We start from the raw sequence: 24,522 nt of genomic DNA on the forward strand, positions 1-24,522 counted from the left end.
TTGATATTTGTATTCATACCTTACTTCTATAGCTGAAGCATAATGTTTTTAACTGATTTCTGTAATTTTTTAGACTATACGATGGGAGAAATTAGGAAAATCAAAGTCAATAACCATAATTCATTGATTTATTAACTACAGTTCAGTTGCCTGTGTTCTATAATCTCAGTTTCCTCTTTGAAAGAGTTGATTTAGTTGTGTCAGGGTGAATCGGTAAAATGTTGAAATTTTTTAAATTTCTCAAGTTATTAATCTTCTAAAATAAGGAACCAAAGAGGAAAAGACTGGAGAATTTATTATTATGACTACTTGTTTTGCTTTTTTATTAAATTAAGAATTTCAAAGTCTTGATTTGCACAATTGTAACTGTTAGCTTCTCTTTCAACCTCTCTCACCTCCAGGTGGGCAAATCCGCCTAGGATAGAGTAAATGCAAGGAGAAAAATCTAAGTAATGGTTTGCTTAAATTGTTTTTAATTTAAGACCAACTATGTACAGAGCATCTGTAGAGTAAGCTTATATGTTTTCCCAGTCCAGGATTTCTCCTAGCAATGATCCAGTGAGTAATGTTGATTAAGAAAACAATTGCACTATTCATTACCTGCAAGAACTTAGAGTCAGTGGGAAAGGCAGCAGGCAGGTCAGCCATGACCAGGAAGCCCCTCTTGTGTACAGGCTTGAGTTACACTGTTCTTATATAATGTAATTCTTACCTTTATCACCTCATATTAGTCTGCAGCAGAAGTCTGCAAATTCCTTCCCAGGTCATCCTATAAAAAGAAGCTGGTAATATTACACAGGGGTGCCACAGCTGTTCAATAATAAATTATTTCAATGCAATTTTCTCATTATCATGTCACAAGCATAAGCAGAATCTTGATTGGCAGGACACTGGGAAGGAGTACTGAAGTGGTACCTCATTTCTATCTTCTTTTCCACTTGGACAATCTTTAATGCCCGATGTTGTTGATTTTTCTTTTCTATGAGGTACCTGGAATAGAAATATACCACATTTTTGTTCTCTTTGTTTTTTTCTGTCTCTCTAAAAGTTCTTGGTGATTTCACATATCTCTCTGAAATCTTCCTTTCTCCTGTGAATGAAAGCTTTCTCCAAATTCCTCCTTCAATACAAACTGTCCATTCCAAAGCATCTTTCAGCAATCCTTACATCTTTCATTTCCTGAGGTTTTATTGTTTAAGTGCATAACCTTTCATTTTCACTCATATGTAGCAATGCTTAGGCATATGATCAATAAATTAGGACCTACTTATTTTACCTTGGTTTTATAATTTGAGTTTTTATAACTCAAATCCTCATTCTATACAAGTATTAGAGGCTTATTTTTAAAGTAATTCAGTTAATGATTCTTTTAGATGGAATTTTTTTACATGGCTTTGGCCCTTCTTATTTTATTTTTACTTGTTTTAATATCCTTAGTTATATTTTTTCCTCTGATTTTTCTGGAAATAAAAGAATCAAGCTATAATTATGAAATCCTCAGATAATATTGATTGGCTCAGTAGCTATTAAAAATAATTAGTATATAGTACCATTGCCTTTTCTTTTTGAACAAAACAATATTGTTTTAATGATTTGCACCTAGCAGTACTATTCTTCATGTTGTTATGACTCAACACCAGAGAATTGAAATTATGAAGAAAGATCATTGTTAAGCTTGATATAAACTCAAACCCTGATGTCCATGTCAGAAAATGAGTCACCTTCCTACTCAACCAATGAGGATAATTCAATATCATCTAAAATATGATTGAATAAAGAAAGATTTCTCTTGATTAGTGTTTAACTGCTCTTTTCCATAAGGTAACCTACAACAAGATGTTTGGCTCCAATTATCAGGGTGGAAATTGCTTATGCAAATCAATGTAAGGCAATGAGGTGTGGATAAAAAGCAAAAAGGAAATATCATTATTATTGGTTTGTGCTCATAAAATTCTGATAGCCTGAAAGTAATGACAGGCACAAAGCCATAGGGATTATTAGCAGCAACAACATACTCAATAACTTGTGTTCCAGTGAGAAGTTATATATTAACAGGTGTACACAGGATTTTTCTTTGATGACTACTGGCTTACATTTGTGAAAGTGTTTGCTTCCTTCATGCAGGTTTTCAGATAAATGAAAATTCAGAAAATAATAGAGGAATAGAGACAGTGCGTCAAAGTTAATTTTTTTTTCTGAAGACATAGTATTGAATTTTCATCCAGATGGTAGCTGAATCATGCTTAATTTAAAATGAATGACCATAGACAGGTTTTGCTCAAAGTTTTCCATGTTTCATTTAAATTGCTATGCAGTTTTATATATGCTATAGGTAGAAAAGGTTTATACTTTATAATATGTCGTGACCCCTCAATAGTAGTATGGGAATAATGTTATTATTGCTGTTATTTAGTCATTATATTTGAGTTTACTAGCATTTACTTTCTTTAAAACCTAACTACACAGCTAAAATTAATGAGCATGATGTAGAGAGAAAAAAATACTAATTTTAAGAAAGAGTCCATGAATTTGAGAATTAAGAATACTATTGCTAATAAACAAATACTTTAAAATATTAAATAGCATTAACTATTCATATTTTTGAATCAGAGAGAAATTACTTTCATTTATTAGTTTTCATTAACTTGTTTATATACAGCCACAGATTGAATACTTATCATTTTTCCTCTGAATTAAACATTGTTAACTGACCACTCCGACTATATAGCATTAACTAAAAAGCTTTAATTCTTAAAGACATGTATCTCTGTTAGGTCATCCTACAGGCATTTACCCAGCTCAATGGGAGATATTATAAATTTATACTTATTGGTTTTCTTTTACTCATTTGTTAAGGGCTCAAGATATAGTATACATTTTAGCTAATAGGGTTGGTACTGTAAAATTATGTTTTTGATAATCTTATTTAAAATATATCTGTGAAATTATTAGACACATTGGCTGATGGTTGTGTGCGGGTATGTATGTAAATGCATATTGATCTTTAAATACACACACATATATACATATTTGCAAACTGTCTCTCACTCCTTGCAGACACTACCATCTGGTTGGATTGCTAGTTCAGAAGTACAATAAACTTGCCTTAGAGGCATTTTTCTCTAACTTATTTAGCTCTTGCATCAGCAGTTTTCCTCCTTTTCCTTTTTTAATTTATTTTTTCTCTCATGTTCTCTTTTAGGAACATTCATGTAATAGCCTAAAACTACATGCTTGGCAATGTTGCAAGTTTTGACACTAAAAAAAGAACAACTCTAAGTTGGGGAAATTTTTTTCCCTTGTTACTCATATTTTCATAATTGCTTGATAATTTTATTACAGAGTTTAGTACTAGTAATATGGCATACATGTATCATAATATATTTAGTTTTTTTCTTGTTCATAAACATCTATAATGTTTTACAATTTTTGTTAAATAAACAACATTGTAATAATCCTTAAGTTATAGATTTTCTCATTATATTTTGATTGTATCTTCATATACATTTCTGGAAGCATATTACCAATTTTCTTCCAAAATGTTAAGCAAATATATGACAGTAGAAATAAAATTTTAAAGTTTTCTTTTTATAATGCACTAAGCAAACAGCATTGGGTCTTATAAATTTTTAAAATAAATTTCTTACTAATTTAGTAAATAAAGATCATTCCATTGTTATTTCAATATATATATTTTTATTACAAATGAAGTTGAAAAATTTTCATGTGTTCTCTCACATTTTACTCTTTTCACTTACTGTTTTATGACATATTTATCCATATGTTTTACCCATTTAAAAATTGAAGTTTTATTCTCTTTTTCATAATGTTGTATAAATGGTTCTAAAATAAAAATAATGAACCATGACATATTTACTGCAAAATTTTTTCCCTTGTGATATCTAACAAGATTGTTAGATGAGAATTGTTAAAAGAAACCGCGTGTTATAAATTACTGGCCTAAGATGATTGCTGTAAAGACCAGCTTAAAATATATATCTATTCAAAACTCTATTTTGCTCTACCTCTGTGTTTCTGTCTGTGGAAAAGAGAGCTCTGTATTAGTATGGCACCACAAAGAAATGATGATATCCATTTGTTATGCTGCATCTCATTTTTATAATCTGTCTCCTATATTCACATTTTCTCTTCTGCTCAAGTTCTCTCTCTGTAATCATTTTACAGATCTTTTTTTTTTCTTTCTAAAGACTAATAACTCAGGATGTGGCTCCATCGTGTAGTGGTTATCATGTCTACTTTACATGCAGAAGGTGCTGGGTTCACATACTACTGGAGCCATGGTCCATGGTCTACGGCCATGCCACCGTGAACAAGCTCGATGTCTGATCCTAGAAGCTAAGCAGGGTTGGGCCTGGTTAGTACTTGAATGGGAGACCACCTAGGAAGATCAGGTGCTATAGGCATAAATAATAACAAATAATTTTTTTAAAAAAAGAATAATAACTCATTTAAGTATTAAAATATTTTCTCAAAGCTTTGTGCTAATAAACCAAAATTGTGATTTTTTTTCTTTTGCACTAAGCTCTGCTTAGTTTTTTGTCTGCAGTCTACGTCACTCACCCATCAGATGTGTTCAATTATTCATTTATTCCATACCTACTCTATGTCAGATACCATGATAAGTACAAAGTATTCGGCGCATACCGTATACAGCAAATATGGCCATTGATCTCATGAATCACATAGTAGGATAAGATTGACAGCGAATAAGAAAAAAGCAAATACATATTTACTAAATGTTAAAAATTCAGGGAAGAAAGAAAATAGGATGTGCGGAGAGAACATTTGAGTGGAGCAACTTTAGTTGGGTGTTTAGGAACTCCTTCTTGAAACAAAACATATATAGTGAGGTCTGAAGGATGAGAAAGAGCTGGGGGAGGAGGGGATCATTCAAGAAAAATGGAAGGGCTTGTGCAAAAGACTGAGGCAAAGAACTGAGCATTTTCAAGGAAAAGAAAGGAACTCGTATTAATGAATAGAGTTAGTAAGAATAGAGTAGGGAGGAGCTAATCATGCAGTGCTGAGGTAGACTGTGTTAAGAAGGTGAGATTTTATTCTGAGTGCAAAGGGATGTAATTAAATAGTTTTAGATTAGGATGTGGCATGGTTTTATTTATATTTAAAATAGTCATCTGGCTATTGTAGCGATGCATTGAGATTGGAGCACTCAGCATACCTAGAGAGGAATAAGGTAATGAAATTTGGAAGATACTTTAATATTCAGATGAGATATGATGGAGGCTTAAATAGTTGATAGGTATATAGAGACTTGTGTAGATTCAAAAAGTTTTTTGAAGATAGAATGAAATGGACCTAAGGAGGGATTGTACAAAAAGTGTGGTGTGAGAGGTGAGGAAGAAAAAGTACCCAAGAATGATTCTGAGGTTTCTGTGTTGAAGGCCTGGGGCCAAGCCATGATGGGCTGTAACAGTGGAAGTTGAGAGAAGGGGATGTGCCAGCTAAAGAGACTGAAATGGAACAGCTGGAGCGGCAGGCACAATGCCAAGGGTGTGGTGTCGCTCATGTCAGGAAAAAAGCTTTTTTAAAGAATAAGAAAGTAATCAATGAGGTTAAATGCAACTGAGACATGGAGTAAGATAAAGACTGAAAGTGTTCTGTTGGCAGCTTACAAACTTATTGATTTCAGTGGAAGAGTGAATGGAATATGTCTAAGTGGAGAGAGACAGTGTATGTAGAATAAAATTTAAAGAAATTGGCCAAGGAAAAAGATCAGAAAAACAGGATAGGTAGTTAGAGAGAAGTAAGGACTAAGGAAGGCTTGTTTTGTTTTGTTTTGTTTTTTAAAGATGGGAGGCAGTTGTACTATTTTAGGCTGATAGAGGAGCCAGGAGAGGAGGAGTTTGATAACTCCAGAGAAATAAGAGATAAATAGGACATTGGTCCTTGAAAAAGTAAGAGGACAGGTTTTTGATACGAAATACAATTCCAGTAAATTTAGAGATCTGGAAATTGGAAAATGAAGGAGTTCTTTGCTGATGAATTCTATTTTTTTTTTTTTTGAGATAAGATCAGTAGCTGAAAGTGAGATAATGCTGGGTGGTAGAGAGGACTGAAGAGTAGGAAGGCATGGTTGTATTGAGTGTCAGTTTGAGTTTGGTGATTATAAGCTTATAATAATACTAAAATGCTCATTTGCAATATTTTGTCCTGTGATGCTCAGTTGCATGAGTGCAGGTTTGGAAAAGGCACATACTTGGATTCATCCAGGATTGGGGTTTTGCCAGCTAGTATAATTGAAGGACAGAGCTGCAGAAGGGATGAGGCTATTTGCTAGAAATTGATTAAAACGAACTATGAAATAAAAGCTGGATAATCAGGAAATAAAGACAGGAAGGCTCTAATCCACACATACCTGCCTTTAATAATGTTAACAGTAAACAATATATTAGCAAGTATATGTGATTTTAACAGTAAGTGAAAAAAATCTCATGTATTTCTGAGCATACAGGAAATTTAATCTGTCTTTATTGAGTCCCACTTATGTCGAGCCCATTAATATGAGAATGTTTTAGGGAACATTTCAGTCCAGAACATATGGTGAAGAGCCCTCTGTTCTCATCTACACTGATATGCTGTAGTATTGGTTTCAAGAAGTAGATTGATGAGTGAATGGGAAAGAAAAAGTGAGACGGTACGTGTTGCTTGAGTGTTCAGTATGTATTTTTTTTAGATCATGCCTTTTGGGTCATCTGAAGATTACTGTCTTTGCAGTTTTCATGCCATCCAGGAAGGCTGTTTTGGCTGAGCAGCCTACTTAGCGCCTCCATCCCATTAGCAATTCATCAATGGTCTTGTCACCTTAGTGAGCTCTGTGTAAAACACAGTGCTAGACTGCACAACTTGTGAGGCCCTCCAGGTCTCTTTCCTTTTCTAGATTTGGATGAGGGAAGGATTCAAAGCTTTCTTCAAGTTTGAAGAAGTGTTGGTCACGGTTATTTTTTTAGCATTTTTACTTTTTAAAAAATTTCATATATTTTTTCCTTTGAGTTATTCCATATAATTTCCTTTCTTTGTGCTTCTGGAACATTTTGGCTTCTCTTAGAGGTAGGGTTGAGAAAGATATTGACTCTAGACTTTTTTCTTCTTAAAATAACTAAAGTTTCTTGGGTTCTATGTGTGGCAGTTATTTTTCTAAGTACTTTACTTGTTTCATGTCATTTGCTACATACATTCTTCTCAAGTACTGTACTTCCTGCTTTTTCTAGTTGAAGAAATTAAGGTTTAGGAAAAATAGATACCTTTTACCCAAAATTATATGGCTGATAAAGATCAGCCTGAAATCTTTAGTTTTTCTGAATATACACATCACATTTTTCTCAACCGAGTTGCATTTTCTTCCCAACTCATCACTGGCACCAAGGCCTGAGGAGAAAAGGAGTGGAAGTGGGAAACTTCATGTACATTGCCTATAGTCAGTGGGCACCTTGATTTACAAAAGGCAGTATATTTTTACCAGCCAGGATATAATTTATCTATTTTGTGAGTTGTGGTCAAAGCCCTTTACCAGGGCATTTGGAAAAAGCAATTCAAAAACATCAGTTTTACCAATAGATTCATTTTATGTCTCAGTAATATTTCAAACTAGCAGCAGAAGTGAGAGGAGGGAATATTCTAGTACCTGAGAACACCTCTAGGGACCTACATTCACACTATTTTGCTGACAGGTGTAGGACCATACCAAGTTGTTCCAGAATGGAGTACAAATTTGACAGTGGCAATATTGCACCTCTGGTGACACTCCTGCATACTGTGGCATTGATGCCATGATCCATAATTACTAAATAAGAGATATGTGAAAACAAAACTGATGTGAGAAAATGCCATTGTCCAGAATTTAAGACAAACAAAAAAATCTTTCATGTGCTAGCAGGTAGTTTTGATTTAAAATTTTTTGATTATCTGGTGTATTTAGCAAACACTTAAGAAAATCTGATTTTACAAAATTTATACTCATTAGGTGGAGCAATGGAGTTTTACAAGATGCAAAATAACTTTTTGTTCCTAGAGAAATATCTGAATACTCATACCTAAGTAAGCAACTTGTAAAAGTAAATTCGGGTTAAATACACATTTTGAAAGTCAAAATCAGAATGGCATGCTAACAATGTGATAACTGACATTTCAACTACTGTTGTTCTATGTATTCAAATAACTTTCCACCTCTTTTTAATTTTTTTATTGTGTCTGGTGGCCATAAACTACTGTACCTCAAAATATTTGGTAATGGTTTCTATATTACTGAGTTTTCTCCTTGGACACTTGTTATAATTTGATAATAAAGGTTGAATAATTATTTATATCTTTTCATCTTTGGTTCTTATCTAATAGAATTAAAATGTAAACATTCTTTTGTTTTGCATAATGCTTTTTCAATGCTTCGCTACTCATTTTTACTTAATCTCATAAGCTCCAAATAGTCTTCATGTATTAACTAAAATAATATCTTGATCTGTAGTTTAGGTTTCTTGTGTTTTAGTTGTTCATCTGTTGTTGTTTTAGTTTCCTTGCTTCTATTTCTCAAGGTCAGGGAATGTAGAAAACATCCTCTGAAGTGCATGGGCCAGGCTTCAAATGGGTTTTATTCAATCCTTGTGTGACATTGCTGTGATCTGGTAGCTTTTAATCTGCTTTTGTTTTTGTCCATGAATCTCTTTAAGATCACCTTCCTCTAATAATGCACACACTTAGAAATATTTAATTTTAGAGCTTGTTGTTCCCAGGAGCTTTGTTTAAGACAAAAATTTTGCATGATTTTATTTTTTGTTGTTACTCATTTGCACTCCTGTCTGTGGAGTTTTCACACCTTTTCCTTCAACTTTCTTGTTTGTCTCTCTTTTTTCTTTAAGTATCCACCTCCACTGACTCACCCTCCATGCCTATGGTTCATAACACAATGAAAGACTAGTAGATTTATTAAATAGAACTGGGTGTTCTTTGTTTTTGGTTTGTACAAATTGTGAGAAATAATTTCTATTTTTTTCTTTCTGAGGTTAACAATAAAATTTTAAATGTCTTTATTTGTTTTGTTTATATTACCTGTTAGTGTTGTATAAGTCAGGGTTTGTGGTTGCAAGCAACAGAAACAAACTCTGAGTAGTTAAGCAAAAAGGAATTTATTAGCAGAATGTAGGGTAGCCCTTGGAATCATTGAGAAAGCTGAAGAATCAGGCTTAGAATACAGATAATAGGAGCTAAGCGAGATTCCAAAATTAAGAAACCTAGTCAAGCTTGTGCCACAGGAGTGGCTGGTTCCGTTGCTGCCATTAGCATGGTTACTTGTGGAACCTTATTGCCACCGTCATAGGAAATAATCTTTCAACGATTCCTTCTTCTTGGCACTGATTCTGTAGGTTTCACAGTCTTGGGATGAAGAACCCACTTGTCTGAGGCCAGGGCACATGTCTATGCTTTAGCCAAGGAGAGTGGAGAGGAAATACTTAAGAATTTGTTCCTTCCTTTTCAAGTGGAAGGCAGATCCCTCACTTTCCTCCAAGATTCCATTGTGAGTTATTGCCCCCACATAAAAGTGGTGTTTAAATGCTGGAAAGCCAAAGGAATGATAAACACTCACTATAAATTTTTTGAGGTACAGTTATTTTTAGCAGAAAGGAACAATATTTCAAATCCTTGCTTCAATCTTCTTGTCACACAGTCAGAAAAATCAATGCCAAATTTTCTTGACATTTCCCAGACTAGTCTTACAAATGAAAGGGATCCTACTTTCAAATGTCATCGAGGTCCAGACTTGCATCTCCTGTCTCACTGGAGAAAACTGTTGGTGGTCTACCCATAAACTAGTCTCCTCTTCTTTCTTATTAACCAAATTCTGGTTTTGTTCAGATTCTCAACCTCTTCTACACAACCATATACATCACAGGACTGGGTCCTGCCTTGTGCAATACTAACACAGTTCTCTCTAAAGCTTCATTAACACACTTGGGCTAGAGCACATAATGCAGTTCTGACAAATGAGAAATATGAGAGTTTGATGCAGCATTTGAGGGGAAGTTTTCCTGATTCTTAAAAAAGAGATTCTCAGAAAGTAATTCTGTCTCTTTCTTCTGTGCCATGTCATGTTGGAATGTAATGCTTGGCATTGCTACGGCCATCTATTCTGCACTTCATGTATCTTAATAGGCTTTTAACTTTTAATCAATTTATATTGTTGGTTATGTCCCTTAAGAATATTCTAGTGGTCATCTTTGTTTTATTCTTTTCAACAACTCTGCTATTTCTGAAGTATTTTTTGTAGAGAACTCACAGTTCTTTTTTAACAGTTTAATATTAAAAACTACTTTGTATCATGATGTCAAATCTGATGACTGGCTTTCATACACTTAAATATAAATAAATTTCCATGTCGGATTCACAACTGCAGCCATTTCTATACTCATTGTAGTTTTGAAAGAAACATCATATACCAAATGTTTGAATTCATCTTGCCAAGTGGTTATTGTATTAAGATCTCTAAGTTTCAGTCACAGAAACCTTTCTCCACAAATCACATCTCAGTATTTGTAGTTGTTCTCAGTAACCTTTCTCCAATGCTGTTTCCCCAGCACCTAGCAAGCTGGCTCATGCAAAGTGCACCATACATTTTGTGGAATGAATGAATAAATAAAGGATTTTTTGCTTTCTCTTTGTAGAATTACGAGAAACTTACACAGTTTGTTATTCTTTAAGTTTCTTGTAATTCTACAAAGAGAAAGCAAAATTTCCTTAATTCAAAATATGAATATTTTTGTGCAAGAGGAAGGCTAAAATAACCAATGAAAATGTTTGGGTCTTTTTTTTTTTTTGGAAAAAATGTTGACATATGTAGAATTCCAATAGCACCCAAAAATTGGGACCGATGGAAGCCCAGAAAGATAAGCCGTTGCCTCGAGTACTGAGGTGGGCAAGTTGGAGCTGCTTCCTTAGCCTGCATAATCGCCATTTCGACCTGCTTGATATGTAAATTTGTACTTCATTCTGAATTGTGGAGGGAACCAAGAATTTGAGTTGTTGATCAATATTGGGCCAAGGTCAACTCATATCATTAACAATTTGACTTTTACGATCTTTCTGTGAAGAGAAATGTGTAGTTATGTATTGGACCTTTCGAAGTCCATGTAGAACTCCTTTTTTTCTCTCTTTTGAATTATCCCAGCAGCACTATCCATAAACACAAACTAATAATAAATAGTTCTAATTTTAATACTTTTTATTATAGCATCACTAAAATAAAACTCGAATTTATGTTCCATAATTCCCAATGTTCCCAAATTTATTTATTTAAGTGCTAAAAAAACATAAAAGACAATTCTGACAATTAAATCTGAAATAATTTATTTGAATCCAGATCCCTGAGTTCTAATTGAAAATGCCTCATATGGCCTGACCAAAACCAAAATTGGGATTCAGATTGGTCATTCAGGTTGTCTTTTTTCCATAAAGTTATTCGTAACACCTGATGACGATGATGAATTTGTGGTTGCTAAGCTAGTGCTGGGCATCGCATCTCTAGAAGTCTGATTCAGTGGGAGCTGCCATTTACTGGGCTGTGTGAGTTGCCAACAAAGCTGAATCTGTCACAGGTGCTATAATTTGTATTTCAGAAAATTTGCTTTCCCAACTTTAATTATCCTCAAAGTATTCCACTTTACACAAAGTACTGAAAGGAGTCAGCATTTTTTTTTTTTTTTTCAGTTTCAGTACTGCGATGTAAATTAGGATCTTGTCTACTACCTACATGTTATAAAGATGATGGAATTTCAGATGAAGGAAGGAACTCTGTTTTATAATATAAAACACTATTTCCTATTCATTTTTCTACTTTGGATTCAGAAAAAAATAATGCCAAGTAGCCATAACTAAATAACACATTCACAGTGATATAAACCATGCTTCACAGGAAGGAGCAGACATGAATCAGATAGAAAGTATGTAGGTTTAACTATTCATGATTGATCTTAAAATAGGAAATGAGAAGTCCTAAGCCCAAAAATATTAAATAAATTTAGGATTGACTTTTTTTCATTACATATTAATATGTTTCAAACTTATGTAAATAAATATGTATCATTTTTGAGTTAGGCAGGCTGTCCTTTGCAGAAAGACTAGGGAACTAGACAGGTTGTGGAGATAGTCATCACTATTTTGGCAAAGCAATCCCTCTTCACATCGCATATATCAGTCAGTCATTTATTGTTTTATTCCATAAAACAAATTTTTTTTTCCAACACTTCAAAATGCAAATCTGTTTAGAAAGTTTTGCCTAATATATTACACTGCAGAGATAATTTCTTCAAAATTGCCCAAGATTAACTTGCTAAATTAGAAGAAGATCTTTGACCATGGAAATCAATCCATAAGGAGTGATGATGGCTATGAAAATAATTTTAAGAGATTAATAATTTCTAAGAGATTGTTGATGACTTAATTAAGAAATATGCTATAGTTAAATCTCTTTGGGATATTTTAAAATGAGATTCTTTATCTTTCCGTATGTCTTTATTTTTGTGTTAATTCAATTCCAACAAATGGAAATGGTTAATTGAATTGAGAAATAAATGTGTTTACTGAAAATTGCTTAGCCTTTGAATTGTAATTACAATTTTGCCTTCTTTGTAGGATTATTTAACTATTCATAAGTATGGCAATGCTGCTAGAAATGACCTGTGGAATACACTATCAGAGGTAAAGTATAAGAAGCTCAAATGCCAAAACCTTTTCTTGATTATTTGAATTGAGTTTATAAAAGAGTAATAACTATTATTGACACCGACAGTTTGCTTTTGCTTTTTATACTTTTCTTCTTCTCATATTACTTTTTCTTGTTTTATTTTTGGTATATTACAACTATGTTTTAAAGATAATGGGGGTTTAAAATTAAACTATGAATATAGTAAAAAATATCTAGCCTACTTTCAACATGACAATACTTCTGAAATATAATTTTAATATGGTATCAGATATACATGTTAAAGAGATAAATATTAACATTTTAAAGACTTTTTTATGTGTGAATACCAAATATTTAAATTTGATACTAGACATATTGGGATAGTTTATGCTGTAAGTACTTGCTTTAACAGTAAAATATGCTTTATCTTTCATTAAGTTAAAACTTTAATGTTAATAAAGCTTTTTATATGTAACATATACATATAGATTAACATAAGGCAAGAAGACTGATTTTACTAACATAAGAGCTTCACTGATTTTAAATGTTTTCATATTCGTTACATCATATAGGTAAAAATGAAAATGATTGAATGTTAATTATGTTTACAATTCATGTTTATATAACTAATTTATACAATTTTGTTTATAAAGGCTTTAAAAAAGAATGGAAAATATGTAAATATACAAGAAGTAATGGATCAATGGACACTCCAGATGGGTTATCCTGTTATCACTATCTTAGGAAATACAACAGCAGAAAATTGGATAATAATTACCCAGCAACATTTTATTTATGACATCAGAACTAAAACTAAAGCACCTGCACTTCAGAATAACAGGTACAACTCTTTTTTTTACTTGAAAACTTACTTTTATTCTTATGCTTCACTTTGCATTTTCATATTTTAAAAAGTGTTGATATCACAAACCTGAAATGTTTTAAGTGAAATAAAATATCTATTTCTTTATCTATATATGTTATTTCTTTAATTACATATGGTATTTTCATTTTCATTCCTCTTTTACTCCCATTTCCAGATATTTAACCATCAAGATAATAGCACACCTAAATTATTTTGTTTAGGAAAACATAATTTAAATTATCATAATGATTTAAGAAGATCACATGTGATTATTTACTTTTCCTTGTAAATGTTGGATGCAAGAAAATTAAGATGCATTGAAGTAAATTAAATGGAATTGAATAAACTGTGATTTATAAAATAGAAGAAAACAGAAATTAACAACCTAGAAAGACTAATTAAAACAAACAAACAAAACACAACTAAATACTGTCTGAGCCAAAGGAACATAAACTAGATTCATTCCAAAATGTTCCAAGTATTAAAAACACCAAAAAGACAATATGTAGAATTTTGATTTGTTGATACTTTAACTTACTTTTGATAGTCTTATTTAATTACTGATAATTCAGCACCACATGTTTCTTTTCTACTTTATGTTTTCTTAGTGTTTTGTGTCTTATTAAAGGCTGAGATAGTAGACCTTTTATCATTCAATTTCATTTTTTATTAGGTTCCCTGATAAGAGTTTGGGGTGACAGGAAGGAATGGAGGTTAAAATTAATAAATAAAATGAAGTATTTGGATTAGGTTGATCATGCCATCTCTTATTACCTTGAAATACTAGGAGTGACTTTATCACCCACCAACATCTAGGAGATGTGAAGTATGCACTAAGTTTTCTTCGTTATCTCTAAGAGGAGTGGAAATAGTTCCTAAGGAGCCTAGCTCTAAGATGGGCTACAGGTGGAAGTGATTGAGAAATTCATTAATACTTTCTGCTGACTAAATTTGGAATCTCATTTAGGAAGGCATTGTCTTAAATCTCCTGCTATATGCGTATAGGCCTTCAACAAACTGCTTTTGTAATCCAATTGTTTGCACCTTTTGGAATACATATTGCCTTGCTACACTGACAGGGCCTGACTCTGTTAACACTTCTTTTTTATTAAATTTTTAAAATTTATTGGAGTGACATTGGTTAATAAAATTATATAGGTTTCAAGAGTACAACTCTATAATACATCATCTGTATATTACATTGTTCCAAGTCAAGTCTCCTTTTATTACCACATATTCGACCTCCTTTACCCTCTTCTACCACCTTCATCCCACTTTCCCTCTGGTAATCACCATATGTTGTCAGTGTCTATGAGTTTTTGTTTGTTTTTTGTCTTATTTGTTCATTTGTTGCTTTCAGTTTTATATTCTACATATGAGTGGAATCATATGGCTCTTGACTTTTTCCGTCTGACTTATTTTGCTTAGCATGATATTCTCAAGATCCATCCATGTTGTCCATCTGTCAACACTTCTTCACCCAGCCTGGATTCTCCACAGCTACCAAATGCTGCTTCTGATTGTCCACGGTCTGGCTCCAGGCTAAACTTGGTTAGACATAAACCCTGGCCTTGCCAGGAAGTACATAAAAACTACTTGACTGTGGCAAAGTTAAAGAGATTCAGCCATGCCTTTGAGAATGATCAATCTGATACAAGTGTCACTGATGCAGAAAAACATAAAGGACACGTAGATGACAGAACAAATTTTGAACAAAAATACTGTCAACTTATGACACTCATCAGATGTATCAGCCAGCCACAAGGCTGACTCTTTAAAGGAAAATTTCCTCCCAGGCTGTATGAAACATTTATAGAGCTTTGCTTTTGCTGGAGTTATAAAACTCGTATAGATGATTTTGAACCCTGAGAACTCGGCATATAAAATATTAAGAGTAAGATAATACATAGCATCCTATTAATCTCAAAAATTATTTTGTCTATTTTGAAACAATAGAGCTTACAGATGAAAATTTAGTATTCAGTTTTATATTATCGATCATTTAACTTACTATAACATTGCATTCAAAGCTTTAATATCAATTCTAACTGCCCTTTATATATTGCTTTCCTGGATCTTTATTATACAATGCAAACAGTTGATGTAGTAAAACATAATTTAAGTGTATGCCAGAAATCCGGTGAATTGTGGATATTTTCAGAGCCAATATAACCAATTCTGTTTTGAATTTTGCAGAGAACACTTGAATATCACTACAACATGTGTAGAACACTTTTAATTTACATAGTAATTATATTTCTGTGTATAGTAGCTATATTACAGCACAGAAAAGAAAGATCTTTACATAACAAATAATTACATAAAATTAACTAATATGTAAAAGTTAATGAAATATTTGCCGGAATTTTGGTATTTAGGAAGTTATAAATTTATATAGCTTTTTTCCTTTATAAAGTTAATTCATTGCAATGTTAAGTAATGTCTCCTTATACACTTCTCAGAGTTCTGTGCTACAGAGAATCATGTTTATCACCACAGCCATATTTTCCTTTTGTTATTGACCTGATAACAGCCACTTTTGAACAGTTTTTCCTGGCATCTACACTAATGTTTCACTAATATTAGTACCATTGTTTAAAAAGGATTTCTCACTCAAGATAAATATGTATTCTTTTCTACATTAACATGATTAGAATAAACATTGCTTTATTATAAAAATGTGAATTACTGATGAAGAGAGGTAGTCCTAGGAACTATTAAAGAAAAAAATATCTTGGGGGGTCTTTTCAAATGCAATTTTTTTGTTTTTGTTTTTTTCTGCTTGGAATGAAATGACTAAAATTTAAGTTAAGCAGCTGAGTTACAATCTAATTTCGCAAATACTTTTTTCTAGTCTCTTTTTAAACATAACTCACTGATGTCTTAGATTTCTTTATAGCATACCACACAGAGTTCTTTACTCAACAATGTTCAGTGTCTTTCAGTCTTTCAAGTTGTAATTATAAAACAACTAATTACCACTTTTCCTTGATTTTAAAATGAAATTTGTGAAAAGACTAAATACTTGTTCTTTGAAAAATTATAAAAAATAACATATACTATTGATAGTACAACAATTCAGAAATTAATACAATTTTCAGATATACTTAGTAATTTGTAATTTTTATTTTGTCTTTGTGACAAACTATAAATTTTGGTTGTGTGCTTGTATATGTATGTACATACATATATATACACACATACACACAGACACATGGAATAGAGTACAAAAACATTCTTATGAAAAATATAGATGTCTATTTAAAAGTTTTCAAAATGCCCAATGTTTGCATCCCAATACCTTATAGTTAACTTTTTTTTTTTGCATCTGAACAGTTATGCAATGCAATGTCTGCCATTTAGGAAGTTTCCTATATGCATGTGAAATTTATTGTAAACAACATGAAAGTATTAAAAGTATTAAAATGTACTTTAGAGAATTTTGCTAAAACTCAATATACCAATTTTTATTATAACTTCTAGTTTCATTACTTAGAAGAATACAGTTTAAATACATTTAAATTATCTTTGTTTATATTAGGGGCAAATAATGTTACACACACGTTTTATGGCCAGGCTACAAAAAAGACACATTTATCCTTGAGGATTTAAAAAAAGTCTTCAATTTTATATATGTTTTGCCCTTTAACTGAGACTTGTTTGACTTCATAAGTTAGTTGACACAACTGAAAATGGAGAATATGTACTAAAAAGTCAAGTTCATAAAGTTAATCTCTGTTTTACCTATAGCTGATTTGGTCTCTTTTATTTTATTTCAATCCAATTCAACAACAATTTATGAAATGCTGACCATTTCCAGTCTTTTGCAAGATCTCAGGTATACAAAAATGTGCTCAGACTTTAAATTGAGAATCAGATCCAGAGTCAGGTGTTGTCGTTTCTTAACTAATTATTCTAACTAATTTAAAAAGTTTTTTGTTTTTTTTTTTGAGGGAATGGCTGTTAAAGAAATATATTGATCCTCTGTGTTTTTCTCACAGTAAATCCATTATTGAATATTTGTGGCAAATTCTTAACATTATGTTAGGAGCTTGGAGATTTTTGTTAAAGAGCTTACATGAGTTCTGTTCACTAATTCTATCTAAAAAAATCAATATGTTTGGCTACTATAGATTGCTTATTTCCTGACCAATTCTGTGGAGTCCACTGAAGTATAGCATTGTGTCTCCACATAGCTGGCACTGAGAAATGTTTCTCTTATTTAATACAGCATGTAATTTTAAAATTTAGAATCAAACATATTTTGACTTTCCATATTGTCGATAGCAGTTGATAAAAAGTTATGAATTTCTTTCTATCTTCCATTTGAATTTTTTACTATTACTAATTTGTGTTTATTGTGAATGGGAAACATGAAATGATAAGACAATCAAATTCCACACAATAGATTTAGAGTAGATGCCCATCCCTCCCACCCCACAAAAGACATATTCATTATATTTTTAGTTGCATAACCTCAGATATGTTTCCTGAAAAAATTCTCAATTCTCCACTTATTCTCACACTTATGGAGTTCACACAGTATCTTTTTTTACATTTTAAAATGAGAAATATTTTTCCCATACTGGATATTGTTAGCTACCCCTGTTAATAATGGTACAATGATAGGTCAGAATAATCTGGTTATATTTTCAGGAATGAAACACTATGTGGTCATTGAATTTATTGTAATACCATCTAGCATATCCTACTCATCTAAGATTAAGTTGATATTGCTCCATATACAAGTATAGGCCTCAATTCTTATTCTATAGAAAATCAAATTCTAGAAAATGCTTCTCTTTAGTGTCTGAGACTCATGATGATCTCTGCTTGGGGTAGACGATTTTACGCATCAATTTGGATATTCTATTCCAGAAAACAGAGCATTAAGTGTTTCCCACAGTGTTCCTTGTATTGATCTGGATTTTAGGGGGATCTGATTAATTTTACTTTTTAGTTATTCTGCTTAGCTGAATAACTTTAGGTATGCTGTATTAAACTTTCTGTAAAAATAGGATAATAGTATCTTTTAGAATAGTTAGATAAATAAGGAGAATATTGAAATATAAATTAATAAAACCACTGAAATGTCTATTAATCTAATACAGAAACAAGTAAAAAAGAGTTATTTTTAGACTTTAATCAATATATGGTGTGGCTCAGATTTATAGATTTTAGCTACTTTTTATTCCTAATGCAAAATGCAAATTTTTTTTTTCCTCAAGATAAATTGTTTTGTTGGCAGTTCCCCTTTTGAATTGAAATGAACACTCTTAGAGGCCAAGTCTGCTTAGTGGCCTTGAAAAATTGAATTCATCTTCTTGACTTATTTTCTACTTTTATGACTGGGGAATTTTTTCTTTTTTCTTTTTAGTTGCTCTAAAGAGAATAATAAAGATCACAAAGAAGGTGCATAGTGCATGTTTGTTTATTTGTTATAACCATTTTTATTATTAAAGCTTCTCTTTTATTTTGTAGTTACCTGTGGCAGATTCCATTAACTATTGTGGTAGGAAATAGAAGCCATGTGTCTTCAGAAGCAATTATTTGGGTGTCTAACAAATCAGGTAAATATATATTCTCCCCTGAGGAACCATTTGGTTTCAGATAATTATTTAGCTGGTTTCAGCTGTTACAAAAATGTGAATAAGACAAATTAAAAGAGATTATAGAGAAATGATATTCACTTCTATGAAATTAAGTATAATATAGGGTAAGTTCTATAGAATCTAATTTTAATTGGCCTATGTAATTATTAAATTTATTTGTCTTTGATTGTAAAGAGAAAATGTAAAATTAACTATTTATAGTACTAATTTTAGCTATTTTAAACTATATCATTTTAATAATTCCAAATCAAATTAAATTATAATCGTAACTCATATTTGGTATATGAAACACAGCCCACATTTTTACTTCCATTTTGCTGCTATCTTCTCTTTACCAGACTGGCTCTTTAAAGAATGAGCGAAGCAATATTCTTCACAAAATTAGATAATTATGAGGCCAGAAGGGAGGGGTCTTGATAGTTCATCAAACCATCCCTAGGTAGTGTCAACTCTCAAGGAGCAAGAAAGATGAGATTCTATTCTGTTTCTGAATATCTTCAAATAAGATAATGACCTGTTTCAATTTACTGTCAGAAAGCTATTTCTTGAATCCAATCTAAAACCTTTATGCTAGATGTGAAACAGGTCTTTTTTATTTCTGTTTTTCATTAATTGGAAAAAAGCCAATTACCATTTTATATAACATTTAATTTAGATTTAGATGGTGTATGTCCACATTTTATTTTTTTTGAGTCCTTTCTTATCTTCTGCTAATTGATGTTATCTTGCTATTTTATAGGCATCATTTTATTTTAAACAGCCGCGTATCTTTTTTTGAAATAAGGTGAGGTATAAGTAAATAAATAACATCAATATTGTTTATTCTCCTCAGTCTTGTTATTATAAGGGAGATGTCAGTGCTCAAAATACATATACACATATATATAAGATGTTCTTACAGCAGAATCTAATCTGTTTGCCAGAAATATAAACACTTGTATTTCCAGCTGAATTTCTATTCAAATATTTATGCCATTATATTTTAACACATAATCACATACTATGAATATATTTGCTTTCATTTATATATATTGTATATAAAACATTCACGTGTTATGTGGTGATTCATTGAAATACTTACTTTAAAACTTACTGTTACTTCTCTTTTTAAATTGTTTATTGTAATCTATTCCTTCCACTTCTTGGAGTTAGTATTTTATATATTGATTCTGAATTTACACTTATGTATTATTTGTCTTTATACTTCTCTTTTACCTCCCTGTAGTTGTTTTATTTATCTAAATAATTTGTTATGAAATGATGAGTGAAATAGTGAGTTGTTATTGTAATGATCCAACTATAAGAATGAAGTCATACTTTCATAGGATTGCTAGGAACATGAAATAGAACAGTGTTCAGAAGTAAAGTAAAACATTTCTCATTGGAAGGCAGAATGTAAATGAGAAAATTAGAGGAACACAAAGATACTGATCAAACATCAGAACCAGCCCAAAGCTTCACTTTTAGACAGTACAGGGATTCAGAGCAAGTCAGATTCTTCTTGGATGCTTTTCCCAGGTCCATTTCCTCTAACTCCCTACTTATTTGCATGCTGTTATTCATGGTGTCCTCTTATTCCACATAAAGTATCCAGAATAATGTCACAACTTTTCTTGACCAATAGCCACGGTTGTTGTATTTAAGAAGTTGTTTTCATTTATAGTCTTTCAGTACTAATCAGGAATAACAACAACATGATAGATATTTCAAACCATATATTTGCCTAAAATATTACTTATGTTAATATACATGGTTGTTATGCACAGCTACATAGTTTGAGTTGTGATTAACTCTGGGAGATACTATTTACAGACATATTAATAGCACAATCTCTCACCCCAAAGTCGTGCAGTATTCAACCTACAGAATGTAATGTGCCTTTTTCCATGAAATCACAGTAGAGTCTTCTGGTTGATAAAAGATTATCTCACTTAAAATATGGAGGATTTTGTATGCCGATACCCCTACCAAGTAAATATTTCTTGGAAACTTTATAAATACATAAATCTTGAAGAAGTTTCTAAGAGGGACCTAAGAGAAAGGCAGCCTTTCTATTTTCTCTGTTCAGTCTCATTCTAACTGTATTTAGTTTTCTCTTGAAGTTCTTTATCCTGATGATGAAAAGAACTGACATAAGTCAGAGATTATATGTATCAATTCTTTTTTTCAAAATGTAGCAACTAATATCAATGAAATATGTTTATCCATAAAAATGTAAAAAAAATTCTGGTTAATTTTTATCAACATGTAAAAAGCGAATATTTTAATTATAACAATCAACGGTTTTATAATTTCTCATTATTAGTAATATGGATTTTATCTCTCAAGATACTAAGGCAAAGTCATTTGTGAATAATATAGAATATAAATTTGGTTTGAATCATCATATACTCTTGACACTTCAACATTTAAAACTTTAAGATGAATATCTAATTAATTCCAAGTTCAGACATAGATCACTTTACCTCAAAAATAGTTTTAAAACCAAGTTTTAAGTTATTGAAAGCAGGTAAAAGGATTTATCTCTTTTGTTTTTACTTTAAAAATACTGAGAATGGAGACATTTATAAATGTAGTAGCTTGCATGTTGACCGGCTATAAGTTAATGTGCAGTGGAAGGGAGTAAATTTAACGCCAACTGTTAGGAAAGAAAATAATTTAAAAAAAATTGGTGCTGAAAATTAGAAGTAAACATTAAAAATAACAATTGCTTAGTGCTCTCCTTAAGCATTGGTTCACTTGAGACTCACAAGCTTTAAAGTATCATTTTTACCTCTATTTTACCAATGGAAAAATTAAGGCTTGTGAAATAATGACCAAAATATTTTAGGAGCTTGGTTTTCTTTTCTAAATTTATTACCTCTACTCACCTCCCCCAAACCCCGCCCCTTCCCACATACATGCAATGATACAGAGAGATTTTAATACTTTAGTAACTTTGCAGATGGGTCAGTTATTCAGCATCTTGCCAGAGGATACACACATATGGTTCTTTGTAGATTCTACAGAGCATTATCTAATTTGATTCTCACAAGAGTCCAGTGAGAAAATCAATATGTGTTATTACACCTGAATTTGTTTTATATTGTTACCCTATTACCTGGGCTGACTTTTTGTTTGTTTTAAATTCTTATGATTCTACAAACATCCAGCTGTTAAATAAAAAGACCTAATCTCCTTTCTCTCTATTCCAAAAGAAAGTATAGAATATAAAAACAAAATATTATAAAAAGTGTCAGCTACTTAGTGCCTTGATATAGTCTAAGTCTTGTGCCATTTTGGATACATTATAAATACCATTTTAATTATTATTATTAACACTAGAAATATAACTTTTATACTTTTTATTATGGTACTCATCACATACTATACCTCATTAGGCCACTGGAAAAGATTTCTTTAAAATTCATTGCTTGCCATTAGTTAATTTGAAGAACATTTTAGAGATGTAATTAACTAGAATGAAAAAGATATTTAAAAATCTATTACAAAATATTTTAGGGAATTGTTTCTCCAAAGATTTCATTTATAACAAAGGCATAAAAATATTCATGAACAGCAATAACTTTCAGGTTTTAGTTAGCAATTTAACAATAGCACACTATTTCAATTTTAATTTTTCTTCAGTGAATTCAGACATGATTAATTAAAATCCCTCTTTATGAGATTAGTTTTTAAAAATGCTATATTTTTGTTAATTATTTGTTTTTATTTTTACAACTATAAAATTGGTGACATTCCAAAACTTCACAGAAATTGTATGGTAAATGCATTAATTTTATTTAAAATTTGCAAATACATAGTATCAGAAATTTGGGAAGTTATTAATATTTTAGAGCATTATAGGGTAGGTTTATTTTTCTAAGTACCAATGGATTAAATGGGGTAAAATCTCTGACTAAGAAAAATAGCCCCTTCTTCCAATCATAGAACTGCAAGAGACCTTAAATGCCATTACTTGGCCCTTAGGTTATAGGTAAGGAAATTGTGAATCAAAGAGAATCAATGGCTGAAGTTCAAACATTTATGTATAGGAAAACTGGAACAAGAATTCAACTTTCCTACTCCTGTTCTATTTCTTGTTTTCAGTGCTATCCTTCCCACACCCTTTCAAATCAGTATAAGGAGATGAAAAATATATATCATTTTACAGTAGAAGTGTTGTATCTTGTATAAATAGAGCATAACGCAGTAAAAAGAACATCAAAGTCAGGAGATCTGAGATGGACTATTTCCAGCTTTCTTGAACAATTAAATTAAACTTCCTGAGCCCCATTTCTTTATCTATTCCAACAGATACTACTTACAAAGGTGGCAAGAAGTTGAAGGGCTATTTGAAATGTTAAAGACTAGGTTTTTATGTTCAATATATGTTTGTTTTACTGTACATATTTGAAAATTGATAATACGTAATATGAATTACATTTATTAGCCCACCCTATTCCAGGCCTGAGCAAATAATGGTCTTTAATATTCACCCAATGATTTTGGGGGTATTACTTTTTGGGGGAGGTTATACATGAGAATACACTGTAAATTCAGTGTTTTTTTAAAAAATAAAACCTATTCTGTAGTAGATGTGTAAAAACCTTGATAATAAAACAAAAACTAGAGGTCGTGCCTCTTACTGAGTATTGACATAAATGTTTACTGTGATGTATTTTTTGGTTTTGAGTCATTGTAGAAATTAGACCAGTGGTGTGTGTGTGTGTGTGTGTGTGTGTGTGTGTGTGTGTATGCATGCACGCACGCATGAAATATAAATTCTAAGCAAATTTCACACATTATGTAACTTCCATGAAGCATGAGTCTGGAGGACATCAACAACAAAATGATTAGAATTGTGTACTATCCGTCTGCAAAGTCGATAAAGTCTGATATTAAGAGTGAATGCAGTTCTCTCTCTCTACCATATTTGATGGAGTTAAATATGTACATTTTAAGATTGCTTTTGCTGGTTTGCTTTAATTGAATTAGCCAGTGAATTTAATCGTTACCATTTTCCAAAGTGATTTCAATAAGCAGAATTTATTCTTTGTTCTAATTAAATGTAGAAATATTAGAGTCTTATATAAACGAGGGTCTTTTCTCCAACATAACTGATGATGCTGGAAAGTCTATTAATTATTAGTACTTCCAAGAAAGCACAAGAAAAAAGGCGAGACATAGCAATGACTTAAAAATAAATGAAATATAGGTTATCAGTTCCTCACTGAATAAAATAAGTAGAATATGCACCAAAAACCTTTTCTTTTATTCTAGCCACATATCTGTATACAAACTAACTCAAAGCCACATGAATAGTAGTAGATTTCTTGGTTACATTTATCTTAAGGAAA

The 24,522-nt window shown here is 31.5% G+C and overlaps 1 protein-coding gene across 1 annotated transcript in view; it reads left to right on the forward strand.

The window, feature by feature from the left end:
- Positions 1-24,522, forward strand: part of TRHDE (thyrotropin releasing hormone degrading enzyme) — a 335,250-nt gene that overhangs the window by 241,856 nt on the left and 68,872 nt on the right. The window contains exons 8-10 of the mRNA XM_039866032.1: positions 12,655-12,720; positions 13,360-13,547; positions 19,053-19,141. Of these exons, the coding sequence (XP_039721966.1) occupies positions 12,655-12,720; positions 13,360-13,547; positions 19,053-19,141 (343 nt within the window). The remainder of the gene's footprint in view (positions 1-12,654; positions 12,721-13,359; positions 13,548-19,052; positions 19,142-24,522) is intronic.

The sequence above is a fragment of the Pteropus medius genome, unplaced genomic scaffold, assembly GCF_902729225.1.
Source record: "Pteropus medius unplaced genomic scaffold, Ma_sr-lr_union100, whole genome shotgun sequence".
Taxonomy (NCBI): Eukaryota; Metazoa; Chordata; class Mammalia; order Chiroptera; family Pteropodidae; genus Pteropus; species Pteropus medius.